The sequence below is a fragment of the Zootoca vivipara genome, chromosome 7 (genome assembly GCF_965207765.1).
Source record: "Zootoca vivipara chromosome 7, rZooViv2.hap1.1, whole genome shotgun sequence".
Classification (NCBI taxonomy): domain Eukaryota; kingdom Metazoa; phylum Chordata; class Lepidosauria; order Squamata; family Lacertidae; genus Zootoca; species Zootoca vivipara.
This window is the reverse complement of record NC_142590.1, coordinates 86,909,911-86,922,371: the sequence shown is the minus strand read 5'-3', so window position 1 is coordinate 86,922,371 and position 12,461 is coordinate 86,909,911. Positions and strand designations below refer to the sequence as shown.

General features: G+C 45.9%; 1 protein-coding gene across 1 annotated transcript in view; it reads right to left on the bottom strand.

Annotated features, from left to right (window-relative positions):
* Positions 1 to 6,993, bottom strand: part of NTSR1 (neurotensin receptor 1) — a 112,033-nt gene extending 105,040 nt beyond the window's left edge. Inside the window, exon 1 of the mRNA XM_035124085.3 lies at positions 5,926 to 6,993. Coding sequence (XP_034979976.3) covers positions 5,926 to 6,930 — 1,005 coding nt within the window. The 5' untranslated portion in view covers positions 6,931 to 6,993. The remainder of the gene's footprint in view (positions 1 to 5,925) is intronic.
* Positions 6,994 to 12,461: the final 5,468 nt, after the last annotated feature.

Genomic DNA, 12,461 nt, shown 5'->3' with positions numbered 1-12,461 from the left:
AGGGGTGCTGCCCCGAGCAGCCAAGCGGCACCGTTCGCCCCTGCAGCCACTAACAGAGATACAATCAGTTATTTGTAAAGTAAGCTTTTCTGCTCTTCGTCAGAAAGGGACAACAACCCCATTTGTGGATTCCGCAACCCTTATTGTTGAGTGATCTCCCTTATCTCCTTGAAAACCAGAGTGCAGAACTTTGATGCCTCGTCACAAGACTACCACATGTTATAAAAGGTACCCTTGATGCTAAAACTCCACCAATATTTAGGTGAGACTTGAGTGCTGATATTGGACTCAGCTACATTAGTTGTTGTTTTTTAAAGTGTTATAACACTGTAATGCCAGATGGCGCTGTAGAGTTTGATCCTTCAGCAATGTGATTTCCCATTATGAGTTTTAAAATGTGTTTTCCTGAAATGGTTTTTTTAAAATGTGTCTAGATCCAGCCCTTGTTATATTTGCCTGGTGTTTAATGCAAAACAATGGATTCATTTCAGGATGTTTCCATGAATTCTTGCTGATAGGAATCTCAGTGTTATTTTGTGTCCGTATTTTTCACCATTCTCCTAAGCCAATCTTAGCACTCAAGTTTTCCTCCTAAATTCTTTTTTGTGCTATACCAGGTGACTGTTCTCCTTTTGCACTGGATGCCTTCTTTTATCTCTCTCTCACAACACTGATCCTGCCTCCCCTTACTGATTCTGCCACACATGCCATTTCTCATTTCTCACTGACTGACGGGAACCCAAGCCCTACGAGGAATGGTTGAAAGACCTGGGTGTGTTTAGCTTGGAGAAGAGAAGGTGAAGTGGAGACATGATTTCTGTCTTCAAGTACCTGAAGGGCTTTCAAAAGTATGAGGCAAGTCTGTCCCAACATCAAATGGCCCTTCTTCCTAGGAGGGTTCTCCTACCATTAAGCCTAAACCTGCTTTCCTGCAATTTGCATCTCTCTACTCTAGTCCCATTCTCTGGAGCAATATAGAACAAGCAACTCTTAGTGGACTCTCCTTTTCTTGGCGGTATTTTCAGCAGAGATTGGGTGGGGCATTTGTCTGGAAGCTGTAGCTGCCAGATTCCTGACCAGGGAGGGTAAGGTGAGATGACACCCAAGAACATTCCCCATCTTAAATTCTATAATAATTCTGCCTCCATTCTTCTCTCATGTGCCTCATTTTGGTCCAGGTTTTTATGATGAAATTTTATCTATTGCTCTACTATTCTTTATCATATTATGGATGATTTGCATCAATAGTAATTTGTGAAGAAGGAACTTTGTTTGGAATCGGAAGGGTTGCAAATTTCAATGCAGATTTTTAATGAGGGAGTAGATATCCCTCATTTGAACTGCACTCACAATTGTCATTTACTGCACAGAATGCCCCCAGGTCACATTTGTTCACAAAATACGTCCGTCACCAAAGAGCTCCCTGGAGCATTTAAAGGCTATTGCAGAGCCTTCCTGCTCCAATAGTTTAAAATGTTCCCAGTGGCATTCTTAGTGCAGGAAACATGTGAGCACCGTTCCTGGAGTAAATCTGCTATTACTCCTTGCTTCAGTTACGGGGAAAGATAGACCTCTACCTTCTTTCTGAAGCGAGGGCAGGCAAGGCTTTATTATTTATTAGTTATTTAAGGCAGCACATATGATCGTCTCCTTCCCCATGTTATTCCCGCAACAACTCTGTGAAGCAGACTAAGCTTAGTGACGGAACCCCTAAGCGACATGGCTAGGAGGGGTGTTGAACTGGAGTCCCTCCCCCAGCCCTAGTTAGGGATGAGGGGGAAACACACATTTACAGCCAAATCTGTCCAATTTGCTGTTTCCTGAAACAATCCTTGAACTGAAACACAACTATCCTTCCTCCAATTTTTGCATTGTGGTTCTCCCAGCGAGGTGTCTTTCTCAAAAGATAATGGAATATGCCTCTGGGGAGGGGAGGGGGGGTCAAACCGTTTCAGCAGCAGCACCGAAATGCCCTCTTTGGGGTACAACCCTGGGCAGTTTGTGCGGAGGTCCTAGGCTTCCAAGATGACAAGACGTCCTTCTCAGTCTCACTGATGCAGTCCAAAGGAAAGACGGTTAGCACCGGCTTGGCTTCTGGAGTTGTTGGAAGGTGGCAAGCAAGGCATCATTCAACCACCTTAGGGACTTCACTACGGATTTGTGCAGGGCCAAAGATGAAGGCAGTGAAGGTTTATCTGCCCCTCACTTCCCTCTACAGCACGTGCAGACAGGGGTGGAGGAAGGGGGTGCGGTGGGTGTGGGCCACCCCCAGTTGTCACCACTGAGGGGGTTGACAAAATGCTGGGCAGCACACACCGCAGGGCCTGCAGCACGACCGAGCCATGCATCTCTCCTGGGAGAGAGATGCAGTGGTTTGAGCACGTGCAGGCTCGGTGCTGCCCAAACGGTCTGCCCACCGGCTCCTTCCCAGCTGTAGGGTGGCTGAGTGGAAGGAGGCAGGCAGACTCCAGGGGCCCCGCAGTGCGGCTTGCCCTGCCCCTGGGTGCGCTGCCCCAGGTGCCTGACCGGCTTCCTCCGCTGCTGCATGCAGAAACTGCTTTCTTGACCATTGGAGCCACTATTGGTCTCCTCTGCTCAATTCACAGAAGCCTATCTTTTGAATGCAAGTCCCTAACTCAGCAAGGGGTGATACCCATTGGCTACCCTCACCTGGTTTAGCCAGCCCCTCAGAGCTGTTTCCTGGGGTGTGGCCGCTGTTGCATGCTGGCCGCTTCTAGTAGCAACAGGTGAGAGCTGAGTGCAGGTTGGGGGCCAAAGGTGGACAAACTACCCCAGAAGGAGCACAACAACCAGGTTCACCAGTATCTGAAGAAGTGTGCATGCACACGAAAGCTTATAATAGTTGGTCTCTAAGGTGCTACTGGAAGGAATTTTTTAAATTTTGTTTTGACTACGGCAGACCAACACTGCCTCTAGTTCAGGCAAATACACAGTTCCTCCTCAAATCTCCTGTATTCCCATAAAATCTGCATTTTAGAATGTTAGTTATGAAAATCACCCCCCCCCCCAAAAAAAACCCACCACAGCCGCAAAAGGGATATCCCTCTACACATCCTTATTACTGGCTGGAAGAAAAAGAGGATAAGTAAAGGGTGTAATTATAGCCATGGAACTTTTCCCCGTTCAGGCACAACCTGCCACTAGTGTAGAATGGAAAACCCCACTGAATGACTGGGGTTCTGAATCATGTAGGAAGCCTTTCCCAACTTCCATAGGAGAAACAATCTCCAGGAATCTTATCCCAGCACAGAGTACTAGGAGACATGTGTCCTACTGCTCAGCTTAGAAGGGATTCATTGGAGCAATTCCCACCTCTAGCTATCCTCTGTGGCACTTCATGGGATAGTCCATAGGAATCTGACTTTTACTGAGTCATATCATAGGTCTATCAAGTTCAGTATCGTCTACAATGAATGGCAGTGGCTCTCCAGGGTCTCAGGCAAAGTTCTTTGCCCAGCCCTACCTGGTGATGTCATGGATTGAACCCGGGACCTCAGGGTCACTAACACAGCTCAGAACCCCTACCTTACTGTATGCATGCTTTTAAAAAGGAGGCCAAAATGTGTCCTTTTCACACTTACTGACTTCCACAATTACTTTAGGTCAGGTAGCGCGCTCCTAAGTAATGTGTTCCTACAGACGCATGGAACAAAGTTTATTCTGCCTTGATTTTGGAGAAGGATGTTGCTCCTTGACTTTCTTTGGCATCCCTCTGGGCCTCGGATACATCGCTAGGACAGGAAACTGCCTTTGTTCTCCTATGGATCTGCGAGACATTTAGTCCTGAAGTGCTTCCTTTTAGAAACAAGGGTCGCTTTGTTGCTTTTCTTCTCTTTTATTTCTTTTTTTTCATTTTGCAGCTGGCTAAAAGCGATGCTACTTGTTTGACACTGATATTGATTCAAAGTTTGCTTGCACTTAAATTCATGCTTGGGTAAACCTTAAGAACACATGCAGAATTCTTCCCATCCACCGTGACATCGAAATAACCCTCCACTCTGTAGGGTCCATCCACAAACCAATCTGAGCACAGTATTTTGGCAAAATTCAACTCCCTTAAACCCAAGAACCCAAGCTCCACTTGCTTTGTATTTAGAGACAAGTTCCCCACACCTCAGCCCCTCTCAGCATTGCTGAGCATTGCACAAATTGCTGAGGTGTGTTTGGTGCGAGCACCAATCGCACTCCAGAACACATAGCACACCTTCCTGAAGCTGGAATGCACTGCCTGATCCACAAACCACTTAAGCCTTCTTGAAGTCAGGATGCATGTGACAATCAATGATTAAGTTGCTCAACCTAAAGTGTTGAAATCAAAGGATGCTACTCTATCCATGCCTACATGCTTCCAATAAACATGAATAGCCTTTGCCTGTAAGACTGTAAGGGTATCCACAGTTAGCTCAAAGCTAATTTTAGGAACGCACTGAAAATCACTTTTATGGAAAAACACAGCATTTTGGGTTTCACATTGCAGTCCTATGCAAAATTCCCAGTGAAGCCCCAATGACAACTTCTCATTCATAGTATTGGGGTGCAGTGAGGTCCATGCACAATAGCTCTCAGCTGTTAATGTCTTTTCGCATCCACTTCCCAGCCCAAATGCCTTGGTTTGTCCTCGTTATGTTATCCACCATCAGGCACATTGGCACACGTTTAGGAACGTGTGTGCCCCTTCTAGGAACAAGCCAATAAAATATAACACGGCTGAACAGTAGCCCTGGTGGCATTTCTCAACAATGTGGCATTTTAATCTCAGCATGCAGCTGCGCAAATGATTCTTTTGCACATGTACTGGTTTGCTTTACTATGAATTAACATGGAACTCCACACTCTTCCTTCCCAGTCTGATATGCCTGAGAGCAACTTCAGGGAATGTTTTAGCATCTTTTGCACACTTAATAACCATGGACAGCCAGGGCCTCCCTCATAACCAGGGCAAGTGTGTATTACATGTGCAAGCTCAGAAAAGGAAAAAAAAGGTACAATCTGTCAATAGGGCAAAAGCTCCCTTTTCTTGAGAAGCTCTACTTTCCTTTTTGTTTAAAAGCAAGTTTCTAGTCCCCGTTGTTGAGTGAAATTTTTTGTAGCATATGGGGAAATCCCAGGACCCCAGTGAGTTCCTGAATAAGATTTCCAGTGGTCAGAGAATGAATTTCAGTGCCCTGGCTAGAAAGCTCATTGCCTCTTGAGCACAAAAGCAGAATAAATTAAAACTAAATAGTAAACATTTCAGACTTAATCGTCTAAATAATAAAGAGAAATCATGCAAATCTGCTGGATTTGTACAGTTTATACAGTTTGTAGAGCTCAGCTTCCCATTTCATTGCGGCCGACAGCACTCAGCTTTGCTTTTGAATCTTAGGACATTTTCACACATTACACAGGCAACAACCCTGAGTTTGCAAGCGAGCATACTTGCAGCTGGGAGCCCGGAGCCAAACTCCACCAGCTCATAATTGTACATGTGGGACTCATGTGTGTTTGTTGCATGTACATTTCACTTTTCTTTTCCCTGAACACTTTCCTAAAAATCGTAGATGTTGCTTTACACTGTGTCATGTGGGAAACAGCCTTTATAGAATTGCAAGCAGCTCTCCTGGAAAGTTCAGCAAGCTTGCTTGCTTCGGTCATTTGGGAACAGCGGCACGCAAGGACTCCCGACGAGAGAGCAACACGAGGAACTGAGCGTGCTTGAGAGAGAGAGAGCTTCTGTCATCTGCTGCGACAGGGGAAAGCTTATGGCTTTATAGGAAAATGAGCGTCTGCTTGCTATGTTTTCATTTTTCCCCCCTAAGTCACTAACTAATCCCTGATCTCTAGGTATTAAACATAGCTAGAGCCGGGTGCAGTTTAGACAAGCTGCCAGCAGCAATAGAAAACAAAGCAGCCATAGAAACTGACCTGGATGACAACTTTCAGTGTGGACGCTTCTACTATCTGGGTGCAGATCACAGTGCCTGGATCTTGCTTGTATACCTCTCCCATGGTCAAGATCATCGGAATGGCCAGCAGGAACGAGGCGACCCAGATGCAGCTGATGAATTTTTTGGTCCTGCTCCTGGACATGATGCTCTTGGCTTTGAAAGGGTGGCAGATGGCCATATATCTTTCGACACTGAGGCTGGCGATGTTGAGGGCAGTGGCATAGGTGCAGGCGTCCCTCAGGAAGTAGTAGCCCTTACAGATGTCGTTTCCGAAAGCCCAGGGGTGATGCACCCAGATGAAGTTGTACAGTTCGATGGGCATGCAGAGGAGGAAGATGAGCAGGTCGGAGAACGCCAGGCTGGCCAGGTGGTAATGGACGGTGCTTTGCAGGTTCTGCAGGGACTTTTTCTGCACCAGGGTGTAGGCAGTGATGGAGTTCCCAATGGTCCCCACCAGGAAGAGCACCAAGTAGATGACGGTGACCATGACTTTGGAGTAGATGTCCGTGTTCACGTCCAGGTCCTCCTCATTGGGCACCTTAGACCCAAGCTCCGAAGCATTGGAGACGTTCCCAGCTGAAGGCATCACGTAGTTGGTGGGCAGCAAGTGAAACTGACCCATAAGGTATCCCAGCTGGTAGAGCGAAGAAGTTGTGTTAAGGTGCATGTCGGCTCTCCTCGCAGAGCAGAAGGCTTCCTGGAGCGTCACTGAGGATGCTTGCTTTAAGGATGCTCTCCAGCCCCAACTGGTACCCAGCTTTTGAGGGAGGCTGCCTGGAAACTGTCGCCTGGGCAGAGGGTGTGACTGGTGCTCGTTGCTGCCAAGCTGCGAGAGTGCAAACCCAAAGTGGAAACTTGTCTCGTTTTTCAATGTGCTGGAGAGGAGGAGCCTGCTGACAAGCCTCTCTCTGTGTGTATAAGAGAGAGGAAGGGGAGAGCAGTTGGAAGCAGCTTGCCACCGAGGCGGCTCCAGAAAAAGCATGCAGCAGTTTCCACTTGCGAGCCCAGCGCCAGGCAGCAGGCAGCTCCCGTGTCTTTTCCCCTCTGACTCTCCTCCCCCCATCCCTGGCTCTTTGTGCGTGCCTCGTTCTTTAGGCTCCTGCACTCTCCAGATGTGAATAGCGCTAATGTGGTTTAGCAGGACAATAATCTCTCTCCCTCTCTCTCTCTCTCTCTCATTCCCCAGGATGAGCAAGTGAGTGAGAGAGGCTGAGCCGTTCTCCCGGCCATGTATACATTATATGTGTAAGTAAGGATGGGGGAGAAATTTGATTTTCTTCTCATTGTAATGGTGAAGCTGCTGAATTTGCGCGTCTCAAATTGCTACGCCAAGAGAAGTGCACCAGCGATCCTTTGACATTTGCACTTCCTCTGAATTTCACAATGTGCTCCTCCAGTGGAACAGTGTCTACAAAAAGGGAATACATGTGGGGAAAGGGTGCACAAAAATGATAGATCAGTAACATGCAGAAAGGGGCTATTTTTGGGAGGTGTGTGTATTATTCAGAACTGCGTAAAATAAAGAGAAATTCACTTTAAAATGCTTGCGAATTTTTTGCAAGAATTAAAAAAGGAAAGGGGAAAAAAACACACCCTGTGAGTTGCTGCAGAAATGTGAACTGAATTCCTGATTGGAAAAATGAGAAACTAAGGGAAATTGACAGAAAATTGACAGATTCATCCATCCCTTTGTGTAAATCAAATTGGCACAAAGCTGGCCAATATTTTCCTTATAGGGCTCTCTCCTCCTTTCATCTTCCCCATCTTCAAAACCTCTGAATATTTATAAGGGGGGGGGTCTTCTTTACATTTCCACCTTGTACACCAGTGTTTGCATATTTTTCAGCTATATGGATTTCATAGAGAGTTAGATATATTATTTATGAAGACTATCATGAGAGGTTGGAAATAATTCCAGCTCCCTGGCATTTCTTCCACAGGGACCCAAGTAGTGGAAACAGTACACGGTGTGGAATCATCCTTCTCCAAGATACTTTCTCTTGTAGGGAAACCTGCAGTTGCTGTTTGACTCCAGCTCCCATAATAGGATCATAGAATCATAGAGTTGGAAGAGACCACAAGGGCCATCCAGTTCAACCCCCTGCCAAGCAGGAAACACCATCAAAGCATTCTTGACATATGGCTGTCAAGCCTCTGCTTAAAGACCTCCAAAGAAGGAGACTCCACCACACTCCTTGGCAGCAAATTCCACTGTCGAACAGCTCTTACTGTCAGGAAGTTCTTCCTAATGTTTAGGTGGAATCTTCTTTCTTGTAGTTTGAATCCACTGCTCCGTGTCCGCTTCTCTGGAGCAGCAGAAAACAACCTTTCTCCCTCCTCTATATGACATTCTTTTATATATTTGAACATGGCTATCATATCACCCCTTAACCTTCTCTTCTCCAGGCTAAACATACCCAGCTCCCTAAGCCGTTCCTCATAAGGCATCGTTTCCAAGCCTCTGACCATTTTGGTTGCCCTCTTCTGGACACGTTCCAGCTTGTCAATATCCTTCTTGAACTGTGGTGCCCAGAACTGGACACAGTACTCCAGGTGAGGTCTGACCAGAGCAGAATACAGTGGTACTATTACTTCCCTAGATCTAGATGCTATGCTCCTATTGATGCAGCCCAGAATTGCATTGGCTCTTTTAGCTGCTGCATCACACAGCTGACTCATGTCAAGTCTGTGGTCTACCAAGACTCCTAGATCCTTTTCACATGTACTGCTCTCAAGCCAGGTGTCACCCATCCTGTATTTGTGCCTTTCATTTTTTTTTTTGCCCAAGTGTAGTACTTTACATTTCTTCTTGTTAAAATTCATCTTGTTTGCTTTGGCCCAGTTGTCTAATCTGTTAAGGTCATTTTGAAGTGTGATCCTGTCCTCTGGGGTGTTAGCCACCCCTCCCAATTTGGTGTCGCCTGCAAACTTGCTCAGGATGCCCTCAAGCCCATCATCCAAGTCATTGATAAAGATGTTGAATAAGACTGGGCCCAAGACAGAACCCTGTGGCACCCCACTAGTCACTACTCTCCAGGATGAGGAGGAGCCATTGATGAGTACCCTTTGGGTTCGGTCAGTAAGCCATCAGCCGCAGCCAGCCTGGGCAATCAACAGAGATGATGGTAGTTGCAGTCCAACAACTTCTGGATGGCTACAGGTTCCTTATCAGTGCTGGATGAATTTTCCATACTCCCTTGTCTAATGGATCTCCATATTGGGCTCTCCTGAAGCAGGGCACACTCTAGTCATTCTGCTGCCTGAGGTACCTCACCCATGCAAATGCTAACCAAACTACCAGATGACTCTTAATTTGGTGAAGGGATCAGGCTAGCTTGGGGGGGGGGAGACACATAGGACAGGCTATGTGGTACCACGTCTGCTGCCCACCCTTAGCATCTGCCTAATGGGAGAGCCAGATTTGCCTAGTGCTGTGGGCTGGCTGAGTTGTCAATTGAGAAGCACTGAGTTCGAATCCTACACCAAACATAAACACAATAAGTAGTCTCAGGCAAGCCTTTGTTCTTTCATCCTCACCCTGCCTCTTCACCTGCAACAATCCTGCTTTATCTTACAGAATTGGACAACTCTGTTAACACATGGGAGGTGCTTTGAAGAGTCATAGAAAAGTCACAGGTTGCACAAGAAGCGGGTCAAATTGACCAGTGACTCTGCAAGGTCAGAAGCTGCCCTGAAATAACAAGAGGGGCACAGGGGATCAGCTGATACAGAGGTGATGGAAGGTGAGGGGTCAGGAAGTATGACTTCATCCTCCTCTTACCCTCCCAATTTTAATCTCGAAATCATTGTGCAGTGAATTTCTCCCCACTAGACCCTGGATTTTCATGGCAATAATAATAATAATAATAATAATAATAATAATAATAATAATAATAATATCATCAGTGAAAGGCTTGTGGTGAAAGGAGATTTACCACTGGCAGTATCTGACACAGGCAGGGACGAAGGAGATGTTCATCCAGTTCACGAACCAAAATGCACCATCTTTTTGAGATTTGCACTTCTTTGAAATTTGCAACGCAGTTCTCCAAAAAGAGCAACAACAAATGTGTACAAAATGTGCGCATTACGGGAAAATGTGCATAACACGCATATCTTAGTGGAAATGCCGTGCAGAAATTCACAAAATTAGGGAGAGTTGCTTGCAAAATGCACACTGAAGTGCTGAAAAATTTACATAAGGATTTTAAAAAATCGCTATCCAGTGCAAAAACATACGGTAGTAAACTGAAATTAAGATTGAAACAATGAGATACAGAACTTGACTAGTGATTTATCAATCACTAGCAACACAGAATATTGAACCCCTGGATATCGGGTGGCACTGTGGTTTAAAACCACTGAGCCTCTTGGGCTTGCTGTTCATAAGGTCGGCAGTTCAAATTCGCACGATGGGGTGAGCTCCCGTTGCTCTGTCCCAGCTCCTGCCAACCTAGCAAGTGCAAGTAGATAAATAAACCTTCCTGCAGTGGGAAGGTAAACGGCGTTTCTGTGCACTCTGGACTTGTCCGGTCCTCCATGTGCAGTAGTGGTTTAGTCTTGCTGGCCACATGACCCGGAAAGCTGTCTGTGGGCAAACGCCGGCTCCCTCGGCCTGAAAAGTGAGATGGGCGCTGCAACCCCATAGTCGTCTTTAACTGGGTTTAACTGCCCAGGGGTCCTTTAATTTTACCTACCCTCAACAGCTCATTAACTCCTGGTCACTCATACCACAACATTGAAGGACCCAGACATGCCACTTTGTATAACATGGAAGACGGGGAAGCAAGTTCTTTCATAATGCCAAACCCTGGAGGAGCAACAAGGTGGTTCTTGAGGGTAGTGGATGCTGAAACGAAGAAAGGTTGATGCAGAAGATACAGTGATCGCCACCAATAGGCAAATAGTTCACCACAATGGGAACAGGATGCTGGACTAGATGGGCTACTGGCTTGACCCAACAGGGCTGTTACCTTCTTAAAATGCCACTGATTTTCCATGAGTTGTATTCAACATAGCACTAAGGAAATTGTTGCATCCCTGCAAGCATTTCTGGAGAGACTAGTCATGAAGCCCGTTAAATTAACGGGTGCTAGAACAGACCTGTTGCTCTAGCAACCTCGGGGACATGCGCAGAGCTGACATTGCTCGCCCACCACCACTTGTAACGGCCGCTGCCGCTTAGAAGTAAGTCCATGCGAGAAGTAAATGGCCTCGCGAGTGCACCTGCATGGAGATAGAGCTCGCTCGCGAGCACAGGGCTATCTCGCGCATCCTCTGGATTCTCTTGCGAGAGCTGCTATGAACGCCGAGAGGCTGAGCTCCCTTACACGCCAGCCAACGCTCTCCGTCTCTGCGCTCCAAGTCCCAACGGCTGTCTGTGGGGCACATGCGCAGTAGCGCAATCCCACGGACACAGGGACTGGACGCAGAGACACTTGCACTTTATTATACAGTATAGGATTGCACCACAATGCTGCAAGCATTTCTGGAGAGATTGCACCACAATGCTGATGAGGACTAAAGGACAAAAAGAGACCTTGATGCAGAAAGGTGGAGCACTGAACTTAAACGTGGAAAAACGAGAAACCGAGAGGAACCAAAATTGATTTGATAGAAAACACTACCAGGCAGCTATTTTTCTTTCAACTAGGCTGTCCCATCTCCTGCTACACTGCCATGCATATCAGAGAGAAAACAGATTCATGTTTGTCCAGGAAACCTTTGCACTCTTGCTTAAGCATTCTCCTTATGACATCTTGTGCTTTCTCGAACCTTGTAAGGCTCTCATTGTGCAAACAGCCTGCCTAAGGATAAACCCTCCTGTCCATCTCCCATATTGACCTCAGGCAGGAGCCTTCCCTGGAATCTGTTTGGTGACTGATAAAAACATGTTTGTTTAGGCAAACCGATCCAGTATGCATGTGCTTCAATCTGGGTTTTTAAAAAATCTTATTGTTGATTTTTTGGGGAAAGTTTTAAATAGTTGTTTTTAACTGTTTGGACTGATGACTTCATTGAGTTTTTCATTTTGTAAATTGCTTTGAGGTTGTTGTTGATGTTGTTGTTGCAAGTTTTATGAAATAAGTAATAAATAAAATAAAATAAGTAAATACGTTAAAGGAAGTATGGAAAGATGAGAGCGGCTTATTCTCAACTAAAGCTTGACTCGAGTCTCATGGCTATGTTGTATGATTTTAGAGGGAAATCTTGCTTTGAGCCTCTGCCATTCATTGCTTTTGCTTAGACACAATAAATTGATTGATTTTTGTCACATGATTTTTGTCTTTGCTTTTTTAAACTTTGTTTTTAGCTAAGAAATGCTTTAGTCAAGTCCAAGCTTTAGAATCACAAACAAGGTGCCAACTTTTCCACACTCATCCCTGTAGCAACTTTTTTTTTTAAAAAAAAGAAAGAATCACCAGGCCCCTTTAAAAAACAACAACAACAACCAAACCAAACAAACACCCCTCTTAGAACACTCTGAAATGCCACAGACTCCTGGACTTCCAC